At 48.9% G+C, this 21646-nt stretch overlaps 1 protein-coding gene across 2 annotated transcripts in view; it reads right to left on the reverse strand.

The window, feature by feature from the left end:
* Window positions 1-21646, reverse strand: part of FGD1 (FYVE, RhoGEF and PH domain containing 1) — a 44555-nt gene that overhangs the window by 8210 nt on the left and 14699 nt on the right. For both annotated transcript variants that reach the window (XM_043894978.1, XM_043894977.1), the window contains 11 exons: window positions 11449-11622; window positions 10966-11143; window positions 10402-10840; window positions 9020-9109; window positions 8196-8344; window positions 6129-6285; window positions 5885-6023; window positions 1401-1459; window positions 1121-1267; window positions 627-719; window positions 374-453 (listed from right to left, as the gene is read on the reverse strand). In XM_043894978.1, coding sequence (XP_043750913.1) covers window positions 374-453; window positions 627-719; window positions 1121-1267; window positions 1401-1459; window positions 5885-6023; window positions 6129-6285; window positions 8196-8344; window positions 9020-9109; window positions 10402-10840; window positions 10966-11143; window positions 11449-11622 — 1705 coding nt within the window. The remainder of the gene's footprint in view (window positions 1-373; window positions 454-626; window positions 720-1120; window positions 1268-1400; window positions 1460-5884; window positions 6024-6128; window positions 6286-8195; window positions 8345-9019; window positions 9110-10401; window positions 10841-10965; window positions 11144-11448; window positions 11623-21646) is intronic.

The following is a 21646-nucleotide window of genomic DNA, read 5'->3' on the forward strand; positions in this document are numbered from 1 at the left end:
GTAGCTAATGCCCAGTTCACGTTTAGGATTTTCTCTACTGTCTTGAAAATGTCTCTTAGGGCTGTTTTTCTCAAACAAGACTCCTATCATGGACCAGGCATTGCATTTGGTTGTTATTTCTCTTAAATCTCTGAATCCACAATAAACTATTTGTGCTACTGTTACTCATGTTTGGATTACTATCTCATTATTCCCTCTCCTCTAACAAAACCCATCAGAAGAGCAAGCATCTTTGGGGAAAGGGACCCATCCTTTCTCTGGAATACTCTCTCCTCTAGGGAGGTAGCCAGTCCCCTGGCACTAGGTCTAGAATGCCTCAGCATATCTGACAGCGACAGGAGGCTGGAGAGAAGATATAGGCAAGGACAAGTACCTGGCCTGGAGCTCCAGGGAGCGCTGCTTTCCTGACACCAGGAAGGTCCGAGGCAGATTGAGGTTGGAACTTTCCTTCAGCTGAATGGAGAAAGAAAAGGGCTTGGTGAACTACTGAGCTCACCTACTGAGCGCCACAGGGCCCTCGCCCTCTGCACACATGCACACACTTGGGGTCAGAGTCAGAACATCTTTGTTCCTCCCAGCGCCAAGGTCCCACTCCAGGTCCCCCTTTCCCATCTCCTGGTGCTTACCTCCATGCCATCTACATCAATGCGTGCCCGCACGCTAAACTTCTGGCCAAGGAGCCGCAGCCTGGGCACACAGTAAAGGAGGCGGTCGTTGAACTAGGAAGGAAAAGGTTTTGGATGTATGTGTGGAGGCCCCACAAGGGCTATGGCTCAGCTCCCTTCCCTTATAGGACTCCTGAAACTTTACTGCTGGGGACTCAAGGCAATAGATGGAGAAAACACCGACCAGATTGGGCACAAAGGTTGCAAGGAAAGAGCCTAGGCATGGGAGTCACTTCCTAGTTGGGTGACTTTGGGCAAGTCAGTTCTCTCTAAGTTTTAGTTACATAATCTGTAAAGTTGAGAAAAAAATGCCCAGTATAGGTAGTAAAAATACAATGCATTAGTAGAGGAAGGAATGGAGAGCAGGAAGTACAGCCTTAAGTGAGTACCGGGTCAATGCGGCATGGCGGGTGGGGGTGGTGTGGCCCACTTGCACCCCTACCCCTGACACTTACTAGTATGAGGTATCGGTCTTGAGTGGTCCCATTCTTTGCTGACAGCTTAAGGATATGGCCTTCTTTTATGAGCTCTTTGGTGGGGCTGACAATGTCTTCCTCACCTCCTAGCAACTCGTATACCTTCAGCAGCTTGTGCATTCGCTCCTGGTAGTGAGTAAAAGGCAAGGTTTGAAGTTCCAGCCTCCCCTCAGATGTCCACAAGTTGCAAGCCTCCCAACCCCCAGGATGGAGATAGGTGGCTGGCCAAGGAAAGGCAGGGGCTAGAAAGGCCACTCACCATTTTGCGGATGGCAGCATTAGAGTGCTCTGCTGCTGTGGCTATCAGTTCCAGAGACTCTGCAGACAGAGTGGGAGGTCAGATAGGGGCTAGCAGAAAAAAGGCTTTGGGAGCTTCTCTGCTCCCTGAATACCTCCTCCTGGCCTGACCACACCCTCCCCATTCCAGAAAGTGCCGGCCTCAAAGATGTCCATAGCAACATCACTTAAAATCAGAAAACGACTCGATTAATGCCACAGTAGTAGCAGAACCACAGGACATGAAATAGCTGGCAGCCAATAAAACGTAAGCTTAAGGTTATTATTTCCACAAACAAAATAACAGTAATAGTTACACCTGTAACTGGAAGGACATATACCCATGTTTAACAAGTTGTCTCAGGAGCTTCCCTGTTGGCTCAGTGGTAAAGAATCTGCAGGGTTTTATGGGTTCGATCCCTGTTCCGAGAAGATCCCATGTCACAGGATAACTAGGCCCGTGTGCCATGGCTATTGAGCTTGTGCTCTAGAGTGGTTAGCTGCAACTACTAAAGCCCACGCACCTAGAGCCCATGCTCTGCGACAAGAAAAACCATTGTAACTAGAAGCCTGAGCACTGAAGCTAGAGAGGAGCTCCTGTTCACCACTAGAGAAAGCCTGCCTGCAGCAAGGAAGACCCAGTGTAGCCAAAAATAAATAAATAATTTTTTAAAAAAGTCTCTGCAGCAAGAGAGACACAGATGTATAGAACAGTCTTTTGGACTCTTTGGGAGAAGGCGAGGGTGGGATGATTTGAGAGAATAACATTGAAACATGTAGATTATCATATGTGAAATAGATTGCCAGCTCAGGTTTGATGCATGAGACAGGCTGCTCAGGGCTGGTGCACTGGGATGACCCAGAGGGATGGGATGGGGAGGGAGGTGAGAGGGGGGTTCAGGATGGGGAACACATGTACACCCATGGCTGATTCATGTCAATGTATGGCACAAACCACTACAATATTGTAAAGTAATTAGCCTCCAATTAAATAAATTTAAAAAAAGTTGTCTCTGGATGATGGGACTATGGGTGATTTCACTGTCTTCTTTTTCCGAATTTTTGACAAAGAATATGTATTAACTTTTATAATCAGAAAGCAAGTCATATAAAGAAACAGAGACAGTTCTATTCTTTGTCTCAATAATTCTGACGATAGGAATCTATACTAAGAAAATACGTGTTCTATGTACAAATACACTTTCGTTGCAGTGGTATTTACAATAATGTCAAACCAGAAACAATACAACTGTAGGGGTTCAGTTAAACAGAGTAATGTGCATTCATATAACACAATACTAAACAACCTTTGCAAATGATGCTTTTGTAGGATTTTTCATGATCTGTGAAATGCTCAGGATATTTTAGGAAAAGGAAAGGATACAAACTTGTGTATACCACATGATCTCAATGCCACAAATATATGTGTATTAAAAATACCAGTAAGAAATTATGTCAAAATGTTCCTCACTCTTATTCTCTGGAGTTTTGCATCATAGATGATTTTCTTCCTTGCCTCTTTCAGCTTTCCTGTATTTCCATACTTCCTATTGTGACTAGGTATCAGAAAAAAATACAAAATAAATCCTTACGCATCTCCACACACTAATGAATCTTGTCCATGCTTGAGGCCCAGCTGCACTGTACCCAATTCTTGTTTGCATGGTGCTGGATTTTCCCATTCAGAAAATATGCACAGGTGCTTCTGAAGAGAGTCCACATGGTTGGCTAAGCAAGTGTTATTTTCCCAGGAGGCTGTCTCTCAATGACCAAGTCTTGGTGCTCAAGATCTGTGGTCCCTAACCCAGTTCAGGCCTTTCAGGTGCCAGTCTCCAAGCTCCCAGCCCTTTTCCACCCTAGCTGTCAGAGGGCGCGCTTTTACACACAGCTTGCTGTCACTCCTCTGTTCAAATCTGTCAGTGGTTCTCCTATGCCTGCAGGGTAAAGACCCAGTCCTTTAGCCTGGCATTCTAAGCCCTTGGTCAACAGAGGCATCTGTTGACCTCTCCAGCCTTCTCCACTTGCACCTCCCTAAACGTGTCCTGTCTTGCTTCATCTGGCCAACTCAGTCTTCTGGATTCAGCTCAGCTCCTCCAAAAAGCCTTCCCTGAGTACCCAGGCTGGGTTAGGACACTGTCTGGGTTCCCACCTTCCCCTTTGCTCCCTTCTGTCCCGCCAGTCACATTATGTATTCATCATGTATTTACCTATCTGCATCCCTCAGCAGACTAGGAGCTGCCTAGGATGGGGAAAAGGTTCTACCACCTTTTCCTGGGCTCCTGAATAGATGTTTTGCCTAACATTCTTCAACCCTCGTAACAACCTTATGTGCCTTGTTTGTCCAATGAGGAAACTGAGAATCAGAGAGAGAGGTGCAACCCTAGGCTGTGTGCCCCAGGAGGCAGCAGAGCTGACATTAGAGCTGCCCTTTCTTCCACACATTCTGCATGGGGTATGCTGGGTCGTGGAGGTGGGCAGTGCCCAGGAAAGGGGGCAGGAAGAAGACTCTGGCAAGCTGTGGTCATATAAGCTCGGGCCTGTAGAGGCCACTGGGCTCAGACTACTTTGCTATCTGGAACTCTGTCTGGAAATGTCCTGTGTTGGGGTATAGATGGGCTTTTCCAGGGGTCCAGTGGGTATAGGCTCTGGTGATTCAATGTGGGGATTTCAGTCCAGGATTTCTTTTGGGGGTTCAGGCTAGGGAGTGTGGTTTGGGGAGCTTTGTCTAGGAGCTTGGTAGTTTTGTCTGGAAGCTCTGATGGGGACTGGTCTGGGCTGGGCAGTCTAGGATCTTGGTTAGAGTTCAGTCTTGGGCTCAGGGGGGCTGCTCAGGCCAGGAGTTCCAGCTGGCCTGGTTTGGGGAACTCAGTCTAGGGTCCAGGCTCCAGAGTTCAGTCTGGGAAATATAAAGTAGGAGAGTCACTGTGGAACCATAGATATGATTCAGTGGGGCTCAGATCTGGAGGTACTTTCTGGGGCTCTACCTGGGGATTTTAGTTTGATGGGTAAAAAAAAAAAATAGGGAGGTCAACTTAAGATCTTGGGCTGGGGAGCCTAGTGAGCACATCTCAGGCTGGCTGTCCTTCAGTGATTCTCATTCTGAGCAGCTCAGAAAACTGGACTGGAAAGTTCTTTCTGAGGGGCTCATCTCTGGGCTCAGTGTGGGGAGTTCAGCTGGCCAAACTCAAGCTCTGAAGTTTATTCTAGGGACTCATATAGGGCTGAGATTGGTATAAAACAGGAAACTAAGTTAGGTGAACTCAATCTGAGGGCTGATTTTAGGAACTCTGTACCTGCTATTGCTTCTGCCAGGGACATGCTCCTCCCTACTCAGCACATGGCTCTCCTCTTCTTGTTCATATTTGATTCAAATATCCTCTTTTGAGAGGTCACCCAGTCTAAAGTTCGTTCCGCCAGTCACTGTCACATCACCCTCTCATTCTCTGAATCACACATAGCACCTATCTAATGTTCTCCTGTGTATTTATGACTTTTGTCTACTGTTTATCTCCCCGACTAGAACACACACTCCCTGAGATCAAGGACCTTGTCTGTCTTGTTCACCTTCCATATCCCCAGTGCCTAGGACAATGCACAGAGCACCAAGGTACTCAGTAAATAGATGAAGAAATGATCTATTATGTTAATTAAGGAATAAATGAAAATAAGAGTCTGGGGAGAGAAAGCTGGGGAGACTCTGGGGAGCACTCTTGGGGTGTAACCTTGAGAAGTGGGTCCCATATTGAAAGAATCAGAATGAAACCCTTGCTAGTGGTTCAGTGTGTACTTGTCTAGGGAGGTGGTATTTTAGCCTAGAGATCCAAATCTGGGAGGCAGAAAATATGGAGTCCAGTCTGGGGTACTCAGTTATGGGGAGGTGATTTTATGGGGTTCTGATCAGACTTGGAGGTTCTTTTGGGAGGGTCATTCTGGGTAGTGACTGGTGGGTACAGAATGAAGCTCTAAATGTGGAGAATGGAAAGTCAGGGACTTGATGAGACAAGTCTCTTCCTGGGGAGCTCAGCAGTGAAGATTCAGTAAAGAAAACTTGGCCTGAGAGGGTCAGTCTGGGCTCTTAGCCTGTTGGCTCAGTCCCTGAGGGTTTAAGCTCAGTTTCATTTTGGACTGGGGACAACTTTATTTGAGAACCAGTCAAGGGGTCAGCCTTGGGGTCTTAACCTAGGGAAGAGATCCCTTTAGGGGATCTTTCTGAGTACACCCATCAAATTCTGGAGTTCCGGTTGGAAATTTCAGGCTGGGGGACTCATGAATGTCCTGTCTAGGTGCTCAGGCAGAGACCTCAACCTGGAGGTTCATCCTGGGGTCTCATTCCAGACACTCAAGGTGGGCCTTTCAGTTTGGAGGTGCTACTCTGAGATCTCAATTACATGGCAATGGAAGGCTGACCCTGTTAGTTGTCTTTGGTGGGGGGGTGGTGGGGAGGAGGGCTCGGTTGTATGCACTCACTTTGGGCGTCCTTGCTGTCCGGGGAGCCATGGGGCAGCTTTAACAGATAGTCCTTGAGAAGCAGCTCATAACGGGGGATGCGCTGCACGGGCTCCAGCATGTGGTGCTGCAATGTCAGGTTGCCACAGGCTTCCTCCTTCTGTGACAGGCAGAAGCAGGAGGGTTCAGATCTGGCCAAAAACCCCTGACCAGGTGCCCACAGACCTGTCCACCTCAGCCGGCCCCATCCAGCTTCACTGCTTACCTGCACCTCATGGATGATCACTTTAAACTGGGTGGAGCGCTCTGTCCAGGTGTTGACCAGCTCCACAGCTCGGTCAAAGTTCTTCACATACTCGCCATACATTTTGAGGAAGGGTGCCAGCTTCTGCAGGATGTCTCCGATGCGTGGGTAGCGGTCCCTGGGGTGGAAACAGGGGCTGACCTGGTCCTGCTGATCCTTGTCCCACACAGTGCCCCCACTCTACAGGCCATTCTTATCCCAGTCCTGGAAATCTACTTCTCAGCCAGTCTGTTCCTTTGGAAATGTTGCTTATATTATAGAATAAGTAGGCTGAAAGGCTCATTGTGACCTAAGACCACAGCCTGGGCCCACCCACCCCAACTCTGCCCTGCCCTGAGCATAAGGGATGACACATCCTGGGACACCTGGAAGGGCCACTTCATACACTGCCTATTGATTCTGTGCCCAGCCTTGTACTGGGTTATTCTGGTGACACAAATAAGCCACACTTAGCTGATCCCTGAGAGGGTCATGGTCTGGTAGGGGAGTCAAAGTAACCAGACCTGGTTGCACTCCTCAAGAGTCACAGTCTATTGGAGGACACATAGGACCAAATCTTCATTGGTCACAGTCTGCTGGGGGAGACAAGAAGTGGCCTTGGTTCAGCCCTCAGAGGTCATAGCAGTTGGGGAGATGTAGGAAGTGACTTCATGCCAGTGACTTCATGTAGAATGAAGACGTACTTTATCCTGTGGGTGTGGGGAGCATGGAGATGATTTAATCAGGAAGTAACATGGTCTGGTCTGATTGTTGTTCAGAAAGACCATCATGGAAAGTGATATAGACACTAAAGGATGAATTGGAAGAGGAGAGCCTGGAAGCCAGGAGACTGCCTATGAACCTTGCCTTTCTACCCCAGGACTCAGCTCAGATCTCACCTCTTCCCTGAATCCTTTGTTAATCCCTAGGCTAGTTTTGGTCCCTTTGATTCCCACAGCCTCCCATTCTCAGCTCTATCATTGTACTGATGTGAAAGTATTAGCTGCTCAGTCATGTCCAAATGTTTGTGACCCCATGAACTATAGCCCACCAGTCCTCTGTCCATGGAATTGTTCAGGCAAGAATACTGGAGTGGGTAGCCATTCCCTTCTCCAGGGGATCTTCCTGACACAGGGATCGAACCCAGGTATCCTGAATTGCAGGCAGATTCTTTACCGTCTGAGCCACCAGGGAATAACAATGACAACAATCATAGCACTGATTAAAAAATGGCTCACATTCACTTCAGTTCAGTCGCTCAGTCGTGTCCGACTCTTTGCGACCCCATGGACCGCAGCACGCCAGGCCTCCCTGTCCATTACCAACTCCCGGAGTTCACCCAAACTCATGTCCATTGAGTTGGTGATGCCATCCAACCATCTCATCCTTTGTTGTCCCCTTCTCCTCCTGCCTTCAATCTTTCCCAGCATCAGGGTCTTTTCCAATGAGTCAACTCTTCACATGAGGTGGCCAAAGTATTGGAGTTTCAGCTTCAGCATCAGTCCTTCCAATGAACACCCAGGACTGATCTCCTTTAGGATGGACTGGTTGGATCTCCTTGCAGTCCAAGGGTCTCTCAAGAGTCTTCTCCAACACCACAGTTCAAAACTTAGCACTTAACTATATAGTGGGTACTATTTTAAGCTCTCTACATGTATCAACTCATTCAGTCCTTAAAATAACCCTACAAGGTAGGCTATTATTATTACCCTCATTTCACAGCTGAGGAAATGAAAGCACAGTAAAGTAAGAAACTTGCTTAACAGCACAAATTTAGCAAGTGGCAGAATTGGAATTTGACCCCAACCAATTTGGCTCCTAACCTTATACTTTTTAGGGCTTTGCTATTCTGTTGTAATTTTCTGAGTCCTGATCTGTGTTTCATTCTAGATTGGGAGGGCCTGGAAAGCAGAGTTCAGGCCTGATTCTTTTTGTGAAAGGCGATGAGGGGAGAGGGCAGGTAGGAACAAACCCTAGTGCACACATCGGGCCTGGGCTCAGCAGGCAAGTGGATAGGAAGGTGGGCAACCTAGATTTGGGGCCCCTCACCATTCCTCCATGCGCTTCTCTAGCTCAGGCAGCAGGAACTGCTGGTGGAAGCAATAGATGGAGCAGATGTTAGAGAAGATGCCGTGGACGACGTCAGCTGGGAAGGAACTGCGGTTCCGAGCCTCTTCTAGCAGCCGAGCGCAGAACACCTGTGGGGCAGGGTATGTGTGCTCAGCCCAGTGGGGCCTGGGGCTTGGCTGGGAAAGGAGCAGCTTGCAGGTGAGGGCAGTGTTTGTGGGCAGCTCTATGGAGCTTTGGGATCAGCACTGATCTTGAGATTGAGGAGTGAGGGAATGGAGTGAGGCTTGTGTGTGGGGTTGATTTCAGGTTGTCAAGGTTAGGATCTGGAGGTAGACATTGGAACAATAAGTCAGGATCAAGGTCAGGGTCAAAATTAGACTCAGGGTCAGAGAGAAGGTTGGAATTAGATCCATTCATGTGACAAATATTTTTGAGTGCCTACTGTGTGCCAGGCAGTGAACAGACAAAAATTCCTACCCCTTGGGATTCTAGTGGATTTGGGGGTCAGGAATAGGGCCAGGTTTAGAATGAGGGTCAGAATCTGGTTCACAGTCAGTTTAATTCAGGATCTGGATTAGAGTTGTAGTTAGGGCTTAGGAATGAGGGTTGATACAAAGATCAAGCTTGGGGTCATGAATCAGAGTTGGCTTCAGGGGGACAGGATGGGGGTCAAGGTCAAAGAGGAGCCTTACCACCTCTAGATTCTGGCCCCACTGATAGGGGTAGGCTCAGGCCCTCTCACTTCCTCTTTGGCACCCACCTACCGGATCCTGGTGCCCTGGTGCCCCTGCAGGACCATTCACCTGATCCAGGAGATGGAGCCTGGAAACGTAAGCCTTCTCAGTTTGCAGGAGTTCATTGGCAATGTGGAACACCTTCTGCTGCACAGTCAACTGAAGAGAGAAGAGGCAATTGCTGGTCTATCATCCTGTACCCTAACCTTCACCTAAACCCCTAGAATTCTCAGAATACCATAAATGCTACTCTATACCTAATGCCACTTAAAGATAACCGTACCTCCCATCCCTGAAGCCATAAGCCTCATAGCTTCACCCCAACTCCCCTGTGTGTCATAAAGACCACCCCTCAATTCTGATACTGTGTACTTCTCATTCAGCCACTCATTCACCAGGCCATCTGCTCCCTCTATTCACTCTGCATACTGTAGTGGGTAACGTGTGGGCTAGAAAGTCAGACTTCCTAGCTAGGTTCAAATTGTAGCTCTGCCATTTACTAGCTTGAATAAGTTGTATAAATGTTCTGTATTTAAGTCTCTTCATCTACATATACAGATAATAATAGGACCTAAGTCCATTTGTAATTGAGTCAACTAAATGATTTAATGTAAGTGAAACATAGCAGACTATGGATTAAGTAGACTATAAATCTTAGTTATTTATTCACCCACTCAGTTCATTGTCAGTAAAGGCTTGCTGAGTACCTGAGGCATGAGGAAAACCCAAAAGAATAAAAATGTATAAAACTCATTGCCTGTTGGCCTTGCCTGTTTACTGGGCACATATTTGCTGAGTCCCAGACCTTGGCCCCCACATCTGAGCTGGGTTCTGGTGACACAGGTATTCTGCCTATGACCTAATTAAGTGCAAGGATACCTTGGAAGCAGTGTTAGGCTGCTGGGGCACTGAAAGGGGTTCCTGCTGCTGAGAGCTTTTGTCTCACAGCCTCAGGCTCCTAGGGGGCTCTAAGTTCTTGTGCCCTTCCAGAGGCCAGCTGTCTGGAAGTCTCTCTGGATGTGAGACTTTCCATTTTACAAATAAGGAAACTAAGGTTATGGTGGGGCAGCAGAGACTTGCCCAACCTCACATAGCTACTGAATCTGGGGAATGTCCAGCTGGAGCAGGACTCTAAAGATCCCAAACCAGAATGCCCATCTTTAAGATGGAAAAACTGAGGCCCAGCTGGTGGTTTTCAGATGAGGGTACAGCAATTTTCCTCATGGGAACTTGGAACTGTGAATGGTCATTTTTGTAGTTAAGAGTGATACAGGGACACGGCACAGGTCTGCTACTGATATTTAGTACCAGGAGACCAGGGAAGCCAAACATTCCAAGTGGAAACAATGCCCTGTCTTGAGAAATACTGAGCTGGGGAAAGAACCAAGTGTAAAAGCCAGGCTTCTGGTTTCTCCACACAGTCCTGCCTCTCGGTGAACGTGGGTCAGTACCTCCACGGACTCCTGTCTCTCCATCAGGGGCGCTGGGACTTCTCTGTCCTTCTCATCCTCCTCCTCGTCGTCCTCCTCCTCCAGGTCACTATCAACCTCCTGGGAGCTGGGCCGGTGGGGGTCGGCCAAGGCAACAGGGACACTGGCCAGGGCAGGGGGCCCAGGGCAGAGGCTGTGGCTAGGGGGCCCGTCATCACTGATGAAGCAGGTCTCCTCGCTGTTGGATGGTGAGCTGATGCTGTCAATGCCGCTGTCCCGATTGGGTACCTTCTCGCCATCCCGGGGCCCAGGAGCCAGCAGGAACAGGCAGCGGGATGCCTCGCCCTCAGGGAGCTGGGGCACTGGTGGCTGTGGGGGTGGCTGTGGCAACATGGCTGGCTCTGTGGGACTTGGGCTGGGGCCAGGGGCTGGCCTATCCGAGGCAACAATCACAGGCTCTCTGAGGTGGGTGGTAGACACACATGGAGGCAGGGCATGAGCTTGACTGAGAGGCCTGTCTTACAACTGTCCTTTCTATTCCAGGCCCACCCTCCCCCCATAGGGTCCCCCAGGAGCTGGACTCACCTTTCAAATTTCTCAATCAGTGAGGATACTGCTGCAGAACTGGGGCTGGCCTCTGCCCTGGAGGCCAGGCCCTTGGCTACTCGGGGGTCTGCAGGCAGTGGGCGTGATGGTGGGGGTGGGATGGGCTCAGGTGGTGGGGGCATCCGGGGCATCTGCAGGTAGCTGGGCTTCGGGGGGACTAGAGAGATGGATGGGATAAAGAGGGGAGATCCCAATGGGCTGAGTTTGAAGTTGGTTGTTGCAGCCAGGCCACAAGCCCCTCCACAAACCCCCGGTCTGCACCTTTGCCTGAGACAGGCACAGAACTGGCCTGAGGTGAGATGCCAGTATGTGCTCATTAGCCTCAGGTCACAGCCCTCTGCTCCTAGACCGTGGTGCTTCCTGTCCTTCTAGCAAGTCTTCTCCTCAGCCACTGGCAAACCTTTCCCCTCCTCTGTCCCCTCTCCTGGGCCATTTCTTTGTCCCCTCTCTGGAACCACTTACCCTGTGGTTTTGGGCCAGGTGCCCGCTTCAGTGGCGAAGGACGCTGGCTGGGGGTTTCAGTGGGGGGGCCTGGGTCTGAGCGAAGTCGCTGGGGACCTTCTGGATGAGGCTCAAGGCCCTGGCCAGGGTCAAGGGACAAACTTTTAACCAGGATCCGGTTTCCCTGGTGCATCCCTGCAGAAAGGGAGAAACTGGGTGTTAAGCAACTGATTATCCCAAAGGAGACTGGAAAGTTGTATGTCTTAGCAGGTACCTGTGGTATCGAGTTCCCCTGAACCCCTCTCCTGGCTACACTGTCTTTCTGGGAAACCTTTACTCCAGCAGTCAGATGGGGAGCCAGGCCCAGGGTTGTGGCTAGCTGTTTTCATTAATAGACGAGAGTTCTTTGTGGTTAGTACATTGATTTCTTGTATGTCAGCAGGCATCATTACTAGGGAGTTTAACCAGGCTGGGGGCAGGCACGAGAAGCCTACGGTTTGTGTACATGCTTGCACCGTTGTTTATATAGCCACAGTGAGATGCTGAGCCTAAAGCATTCTTCACATTTTCTCTTTAGTTCCTGAGGATATCTGGACTTCCTTTTCTACAATTTTATATAGCTGAAAATAATGAAATTATATTTCATGAATAAAAGTTTTGCTTCTTAAAATCCCAGCTTCTCACTAATCTGTACTGCTGCTGTTACTGCTGCTGCTGCTGTGTCGCTCCAGTCGTGTCCAACTCTGTGCGACCCCATGGACTGCAGCCCACCAGGCTCCTCTGTCCATGGGGTTTTCCAGGCAAGAGTACTGGAGTGGGGTGCCATTGCCTTCTCCATTAATCTGTACTATCCTCCTCGATTTCCACACCTACACACACCCACACACAGCCAGCACGCAGAGTTCAGGTTACAGGAACAGCTTTAGGACACCAGGCAAAAAAATTCAGGAAAGTGAGGCCTTTTTGCATTGTCCCTCTTCCTTCACCGTGGTGTCCCTAAACCCACCTCTGTCTTTGGTCCTGGGGGAGATGATGGTCACCCTGGGGTGAGAAGATTCGGTCTGGGAGGTGTGAGGGGACCTCTGCACCCAAGGATGACACATTCTAAGGGAAACAATGTGGTCTGCCTGGGCAGGGATCTGTGTGTGGCAGGTCTCAGATGATAGAGAAGTCAGGGAAAAAGCAGAGCAGAGTAGAGAGGGCAAGCCCCGGATGGCAGTTTGAGGAGCTGGATGACCAGCCTGTGGGCAGAACAGAGCCATGAAAGACCATCGTATAGGGAAGGATGCAGCAAATAGGTGTCAGGACAAGAGAGGGAGTGGCAGCCAAGAGCCCCCAGAACTCCCACCCACACATGGTGCCAATTTTGCCATGCCACAGTCACATGACCTCTCATAGCCACCGAGAGTCTGTTACCCTGTGTCACAGTTTCACACGTGACCAGTCACAAATGGGTTCACTCAGTCACAGAGACACAGGTATTATTCACACTGTTTCACTTAACTTTGGGGACACAAAATTCAAACATCCAATCGTGCCATCACGCTTCTGAAAGCCTAGTCACACACAGTCACAAAGACCCACAGTCACAGCTTGACATATTATCATACAGCCTCACAGTATTACATTCACTGGCAAACATGGCCATGCACAGTCACAAAGACACATGTCACACAGTGGTAAATCTACAATTTCACACATAGCCTCATATAACAATCACCTAACCACTTACCATCATATACCCACTTATATACTCCTCAAATATGGTTCCACTGAGTCACAAAGATATACAGTGCCATTTACACTGTATCTCACAATCTCAGGGCCACAATCTCAGGGCCACAGTGTCATACACACCAGGATATGGTGTTACAGGTTCACACCTGCAAATGGTTCACACAGTCACAAGACTATAGCCATTGGGAGTTATTATACCATGTCATACACAACCTTGCACAATGACTAAACCATACAAAGTCACCTGCCACCATGTACCCAGAATCACAGACACAATCACACATGGCGTAACTTACTATGTCATACTCATGAAACAAACATGTCCGTGGAGTCCCTGGGTCTTAGGGGCTCAGGTATACACATGACACTTGCCTCCTGGTCTACATAGTCATGGTGTCACATGCAGCCTCTGTTGCAAAAACATACAGCTACAACACAGAAATACTCTACTGGGTAACAGGCTAAAAGAGCAGCAGGAAATTTCAGGTCTTCTAGTCCTGGAGGGAGGGAATAGCCCAACCCACAGGGTTCCAACAGCTTCCCAGGATCTCTGACTCCATCAGGCCACAATTCAGTCACAAAGGCCCCGGGGTCTCAGGCCATGGTCCCCTCCCAGCCCTGAAGGAACAAGGTGCCCTAGGCCCAGGGCTGAGCCCCCCTCCCTCACTCAGTACCTGGCTTTGGGTGCAGTTTCCTCACTTCCTTTCCCACAGCAGGCAGGGCCCTGGCTGGGAGGGAGGAGGTGCTCCTCTCAGCTCAGCTGGGCTGCTTACCCTGCCCTGCTCAGCATATCCTGGCCTGGTCCTGCCCTGCCCTCCCCCTGGGCGTGGGGTTGATGAGGATGAATCACCTTGAGGGCGGCACATGAAGAGACATAACTTTGAGAGACCACATGGCCAGAGAAAGTGAGAGACAGAGAGAGAGCAGCTGACAGGGCCAGAGATCCACAGAGCAAAGCCAGACACCCCACCATGCAGACCCCTCTCAGGGTAACACACACACGGGTGCCAGGGTCCCAGCAGGTACCTTTTGTCTGCCTCCTTGGGCCTGGAGGCACGCACCTGGCCCTGTCTCCATACCTCAAAGCAGGCAGGCCTCCCTGGGTAAGCCCTCCCTACCCAGTCCATCCAGGGCGGTCGAGCCCCTCTCTACTTAGGACCCCTCTCTCTTCACTGTTTGTCCTAGGGATAGGGTAACCTTGCCACCCTCTGTGGCCCTGCTCTGGCTCACTCTCTGCTCCCTCCCCACCCACTTCACCTGGGAGCCCACAGGTGGGCTTGCCTCTCCTTTCTCTCTGCCTCCTTGCAGGCAGCCCTGCAGAATGGGACTGAAATATTCAGGGACACCCTGGATTCCTAGGTGAGAGGGGCAGATTCTAGCGAAGAGATGAAGGCAGTGAGAAGGGCAGTGACTTGCCCAAGGTCACATAGCAAGTCAGTGACAGACTTGCAGCAGACTGATCTGAGACCGAACTTCTTAACTCTGCTCTCCAAGAGGAAGCTGGGAAAGAGGGGAACCTACAGGGGCAGAGGTGTGCCCCAGTGCTTCACAAAGTCAGGAGCCAGTGCAGCTGGTGAGAACAACACCTCCAAGCCTGCCCACAGATTATGACAACAGGGCTTCAATTCAGGAGTCTGAGCCTGGCCAAGAACCAGGCAGGGCTCCACTGAGGGAAGAAGATAAAAGATCCCTCTCTTTCCTATTGCAGTGTTCCCTCCATGCTCCTCTGCCTACATTTTCCTGTCTCCTCCTATGTTTCCCCTTAGTGTCCCCCATAGCTCCATGTGTCGCTCCCTCTAAGTGGCTAATGGACCTCCAGCTCAAGTCATACCACTTATCTGCACAAGAATCTGCAATGAACTCCCCATTGCCCATGGGGAAAATAGAAGCTTCCCAGCTAGTTCTCTATGGCCCCTCATGACCATGCTGAACTCTCTGGCTTCCCTTGGCTTAGCTTAGTCCCCCAAATACTTCTGAGCCCTGCTCTGAGCCCAGTAGACTAGGTGCTGGAGAAGGTGAAAATCCTATGTCTGCCTTCAGGGAGCTCCCAGGGGAGGTCTTCCCCTGCCCTAGATACCAGAGCTCTTCCCACTGCCCCATCGCATCCTCACCCTCTTAAGTCCTGCATTGATTTTCTCCAGTCCATTTTTTAAATTAAATTAATTTTTTTGGGCCAAACTGCTTGACATATGGGATCTTAATTCCCTGACCAGGGTTTAGACCTGCACCCCTTTATTGACAGAGTAGCACTGAAACATATGCATTACCATATGTAAAATAGATAACCAGTGGGAATTTGCTGTATGATGCAGCAAACTCAACCCGGTGCTCTGTGACAACCAAGGGTGGGATAGGGTGGGAGGTGGGAGGGAGGTTTAAGAGGAAAGGGACATATATATACCTGTGGCTGATTCATGTTGATGTGTGGCAGAAACTAACACAATATTATAAAGCAATTATCCTCCAATTAAAATTAAATAAATTAAAAAAAAAAAACAAACACTTGCGCCGCTTGCAGTGGAAGTGGAGTCTTAACCACTGGACTGCCAGGGAAATCCTCCAATCCATTTTTTATGGTTGATAATCCATAATATTCTCTCTCACACTTGCACCCACACCCACACACCTGACAAGGTCTTCCACCAGCACTGTCCCTTGACCACTGGGTTTACCAGAGCCCCCAGTACCCATAAGAACAGAGGCCACAAAGGGCACTCCCCCCATAGAAAGTCACTTGACCAAAGGCTTCCACTGCAGGGGGCACAGGTTTGGTCCCTGGTCTGAGTGGGGGAGCAGTGAGGAAAACTGCAAAGACCCAGTGAGAACCACAGAGCTGCTCACAGGTCCACATGCAACGTGTGCAGCACAGGGTGTGCACACACACCTACACTCAGACATCTCTTGCTGCTAACAGGAAACACACTCTGGGCACCCCAGGATGCCTAGGTGCAGCCCCTGCTCTGCTGTGGGATGGGGCAAACCCTCCAACAGGCCCTCAGCAGGCTGAAGGGCAATCTTGATCCTGACCCTCAGGGAGCTCCCAATCTCAAAGACAAGAGACTCTCATTCAGGAAAAGCTAAGTGCGGCTCAGGAAGTGCAAGGGGGTCAGCCTGTCGGGACTGGGGAAGCTCAAGGGAGGGAGAGGCCAGGGACAGGATGGCCAGATAAAATACAGGATGCTTAGTTACGTCTGACTTTCAGATAAGCAATGAATAATTTCTTAGTATAAGCATGTGTCATGCATACTTAAACTAAAAATGTATTTGTTGCTGTTTATTGTTTTAGTCGCTAAGTCATGTCTGACTTTTCAGTGACCACCATGGACTATAGCCCACCAGGGTCCTCTGTCCGTGGGATTTTCCAGGCAAGAATACTGGAGTGGGTTCTCATTTCCTTCTCCAGGGGATCTTCCCAACCCAGGGATAGAACTTGCGTCTCCTGCATTGGCAGGTAGGTTCTTTACCACTGAGCCACCAGGGAAGCCCCAAAATGTATTATGCTATACTAAAAATTTTTTGTTGTACATTTGAAATTCAAATCTACTTTTTTGGGGTGAATTCCAAAAGCTCTAGTCAAGAAGGGATTCTAATAAATGAGGTGGAGCCAGGCCTCTGAGGTGGCACCAGGCAAGCTGTGGGTTCTACCCAATTTCCCTGCAGTGGGTGCCTGAATGCTCATGACAGTGACATTATTTCAGGTATAACCTTGAATCTGGTCTTATTTACTAAAAAAAAGTCAACAACTAAAAATCTGTGGTACTTGACTATTCCAAAGAAGGGTGGCTTGATCACACTTGCTGACCAAACTGCATGGATTAAGATGTTGTGAAGCCTTCACTAGGAATATCTGGCTCAGGAGTAACACAGACCTCAGTTAAATCTTAACACCCTCACTTACTGTGTGACCCTGGGCAAGCCTCTCCATCTATCTGAGCCCCAGTTTCCTTGTGTGGAAAATAGGATAACAATCACAGCCCCCTGGTTTTGAGGAGTCCATGATACAAAGAAGGGAAAGCACATAGTGCCCCCAGCCCCCCGGCAATGTGGCTTGAACTTGAAAGCCAATAGAACTGTACATCCACAAAGAAACAAAACTATGCACACAGATATATAAACCCACGGGCCACAGGCTGCAACCCAACACAAAGCTATCAGCACACCAAGAAATATGTGCAAACCCAGTCACAGATGAACACAGAATCCAGCCCCACTCTCTGACAGTTCCTCAGATCAGGGCAGGATTTCTACTAGAGACAGAATGGCAGAGAAAAGACAGTGGTACCTCATCCTCCATTCAAATTCAATTAAAATATAGAAACCAAATGCAATCGTTAAGTTTCAAGAAGTATAACAGAGTTTGGAATTTTCTCATGACGACTTATTGGTACTGAAATAGCAAAATCACTCCAGAAATTGTTTCTGGTAGCTTCACGGCACTGATTGGCAGGTGCCCTGAGCATGTGCTTCTGGGCTTACTGGCAGAACAGATCTACCCCATAGCTGAGTTTGAGGACAAGGACTTTTCCACTGGAACTGGACCCTCACCTCTTTCTGGGAATTTCAGCTCCCAGTTCTCCCCTTTCCTGGCCAGCAGCACCCCCTCTCTCTTCTCCCAGCTGTAGCCTTGGCTTAATCTCAAGACAGCTAATAGGGCCGCAGACTGGAACTCAGCCATTAACTCCCTGGTGACCTGGGGGATTGCTTCACAACTCTGGACCCCAATTTCCCCATCTGCAAAATGGGGAGAGTATGTGTGTGCTTCTCATTGTGAGGAACTGGTGAGATGCTACTTTGGGCAGAAGCCAGCCCTGGCACTCAGGTCTCCTGACCCCCAGTGTATGCTTCTCTCAGCAACCCCCAGATCCCTGCCTCTCCAGGGTGTGAGATAGGCCCCTGAGACAGCTGAATTCCTGGGGGTGGGGTGGGGTGAGGAAAGAAGAGGGAGTGGAAAAGAACAGCAAATAAGAAAGTGTCCTTTGGGAAGCCAGCTCTGTGGGGGGTGGGGAAGGGGAGCCCCTCAGCTTGAGAAAAAAGCAGAGGATAAAGGTGGGGTAGCTGCCCCACCTCTTTCCACCAGCCCCTTGAATGTGAGGTCCAGCCCAGCTGCACTGCTCTGCTTTTGCAGCCAAACTTGTTTGGCCTGGCAGATGTTCTCTCTGAAAGTTTCAACACAAAGCTCTGTCAAGTAGAAGTGCAGGGGGAGCTGTCTATAGGAACCCTGTGACTAGCTAAGAGTCCTTCCTTGAAGTGGACTGGTCTTGTGAACATAAGGACTCTGCAGAAAAATGGAGGCATCTTCTGCAGAGTGAAGGCATTTTAGGAAAGTGGGAGCCATTCTGGCAAGTAAGGAGCTTCCTAGAATGTTTCCTTTTGAAAACTGGAGAAACATTATGTAAAATGGAGGTCTCTTTGATAAAAAGGGAAGAAATTTCTGCAATTTCTTTGCAATATTCCATTTCTGCAATGTGGAGGTTTCCTCAAAGTGGAGCGACATTCTATAAAGTAAGGAGCGTTCTATAAAGACCCTTTTGTGAAATGGATGACATCTGTAAATGGAATCTGACGAAATACAAGACTGTTCTGTAAAATGGAGGAACTCTTTTGTAAAATGAGGTTCCTTTTGTAAAGTGAAAAACATTCTGTAAAGTGTGGACCCTTGTGTAAAGTCAGAACCTTTCTGTAAAATGGGACAACGTAATGCAATAGAGGATGGTGAGGGTGGGGGTAAACTAGAGAGTACATGCCTCACTTAAAGCAGGGACAAGCCAGGACATGGAAGCAACCTAGATGCCCATCAGCAGATGAATGGATAAGGAAGCTGTGGTACATATACACCATGGAATTTTACTCAGCCGTCAAAAAGAATTCATTTGAACCAGTCCTAATGAGATGGATGAAACTGGAGCCCCTTATACAGAGTGAAGTAAGCCAGAAAGATAAAGAACATTACAGCATACTAACACATATATATGGAATTTAGAAAGATGGTAACGATAACCCTATATGCAAAACAGAAAAAGAGACACAGAAATACAGAACAGACTTTTGAACTCTGTGGGAGAAGGTGAGGGTGGGATGTTTCAAAAGAACAGCATGTATACTATCTATGGTGAAACAGATCACCAGCCCAGGTGGGATGCATGAGACAAGTGCTCCGGCCTGGTGCACTGGGAAGACCCAGAGGAATCGGGTGGAGAGGGAGGTGGGAGGGGGGATCGGGATGGGGAATAAGTGTAAATCTATGGCTGATTCATATCAATGTATGACAAAACCCACTGAAATGTTGTGAAGTAATTAGCCTCCAACTAATAAAAAAATTAAAAAAAAAAAAAAAAAAAAAAAGCAGGGACAGCAGCTTCTCCCGTTTATCTAATTGTCACCTTGCAGTAACAGGGCCCCTGCATTTTCAGGTCTTCCAATATTTCAAGAAAATCAGAAATCCAGACTTTTGCAAGAAATCCCTTAATTTTAAAAACACTGAGTAGGTCAAATGAAATGTGTGAGTCAGATTCAACTTATGGGACACCACTTTGCAATATCTGAGTTGGATGGTTCTTAAGGCCCCTTCCACATCTGCCATTTACTTCCTGCTCTATCTGACATGCTATGGCCCTGGGGCAGCAGCTTTGGAGTCTCTCCTCCACCCTCTGGAAGGGCCCAGTCTCCTAGGGACCTGAGTAGTTTCAGAGAGCTGGCTCATGCAATACTTGTCAGCAGTTCCCTGAACTGGAATCTGCCTTTTGTTCTGTCTTGTCTTCTGCCCTGTTTAGGATGCCTGGTGAAAAAAGCAGGAGATTGCAAGAACTTTTAGAACTCTCTGGAACTCAAGGTGCTTACTTTTTTGTGAAGGATATAAGGTATGAGGATTCAACTGTTTGTTGAGCTCCTACTCTGCTCCAGGCATTGTTTCCTATATGGCACCCTCCTAACAACTCTGTATGCTATTAACTCCTTTTTACAGATGAGGAAACTGAGGCACAGAGAAACAAAATAACTTGCCTGAGGAAGTGGTTGAACTGAGATTGGATCCCAAGTGTGTTTGTGTCCAGAGTCACAGAGCACATCCTCACTCAATGTCTGCTGAATTGGGAAAGAAATCACATTGAGGAGAGGGGGAAGGAAGAGAACTTTCTAAAGGAAATGGATTTTGAGTCCAGTCATCCAGGAAGTGTTTTTTCACATATAGATGGACTGGGCACAGTCCTGCAGGCAAGGGAAGAAAACTGAGCAAAGGTGTGGATACTAGGGGTGGGGCGGTAAAGCATGTGTTTGAAGGACACAGTGAATAGAGTCCTGGGCTTGTAAGACTAGGAAAGAATAGAAGGAAGGGGCCGAAAAGGCCAAAAGACAGGCAGGCACTCTCCTCCTTCACCAACCACTACCACCAAGATACAGACCCATAGGGGCCACGCAGAGATAGGCACTAGCACAGAAACACATACACAGTCTACATACAGAGAGACCCACATACAGAAACAACTGGAAAAGGTCCAAGGGCTCAGACAGAGCCAAGGTAACACAAAACAGGAATACAGGAACACTTAACATATACAGACCTAGAGACACACACAGACACACATGGATGTATAACATACACGTGGAAATACATAATAACAAGAACATTAAGATATACACAAAACAGACCCATGGAGACAAAAACAGTTAGGCAGCCAGGCACATGTGCCCTCATGTGCATACATACACACACACACACACACCGCAGACTCAAGGGAGCACAGACAGCCCATCCCTCTTCCAGTTTCTTGATTACTGTGAGGGCCTAACCACCTCCTCCCAGCGTCTCTGGACCTGAGGCCAGAGAAGGCTGGGAGTGGTAGCTCCACCCCCAGGGAGGGGCTGGGGACTTAGAGGACAGGAAGGGAAGGGAGTGGAGCTGCAGCTGGGAGCACTGGGGGCAGTAATTACCCGGCGCTGGGGCTGCCACGCTGGCTGGGATTTCCCTCCCCTTGAGGACAAAGCCACTGGGGAATGGCCCTTCTGACCCCTGCTGTGTGTGACCCCAGAGCCCCCAACACTTACCCATCCCCCCTCCCCACTTCCCTGAGGCCTGGTCAAAATTGAGATTTGGTGACACAGAGAAATCACGAGGGGGAAAAAGACAGAGAGAGACCGGGACAAAGACAGGAAAACTACAGAGACCCAGAAATTTGGACAGCTAGAGAGGGAGTCAGGAAAAAAGGGGTGGGGCGAGTCAGAAGAGAGACAGTGACACTGAGAGATGCAGGCCTAGAGAGGCAAAGGGGACAAAAAGGACAGACCAGGGCCACTTGTTGAACATGGCTACAATGTGCTCTACTTGTGGCATTTAATCCTAACAACCCCAGGAGGTGAGGATGCTAACTCCATTTTGTAGATGAGAAAACCGAGGCTCAGAGGGGTGAGGTGATTTGCTCAGGATCACATAAAAGTAGAAAGTGGCAGAGCTGGGGTGAGGGAGTGGGGGCTGCCTCTCACCACTGCC

Source organism: Cervus elaphus, chromosome X, assembly GCF_910594005.1.
Source record: "Cervus elaphus chromosome X, mCerEla1.1, whole genome shotgun sequence".
NCBI lineage: Eukaryota > Metazoa > Chordata > Mammalia > Artiodactyla > Cervidae > Cervus > Cervus elaphus.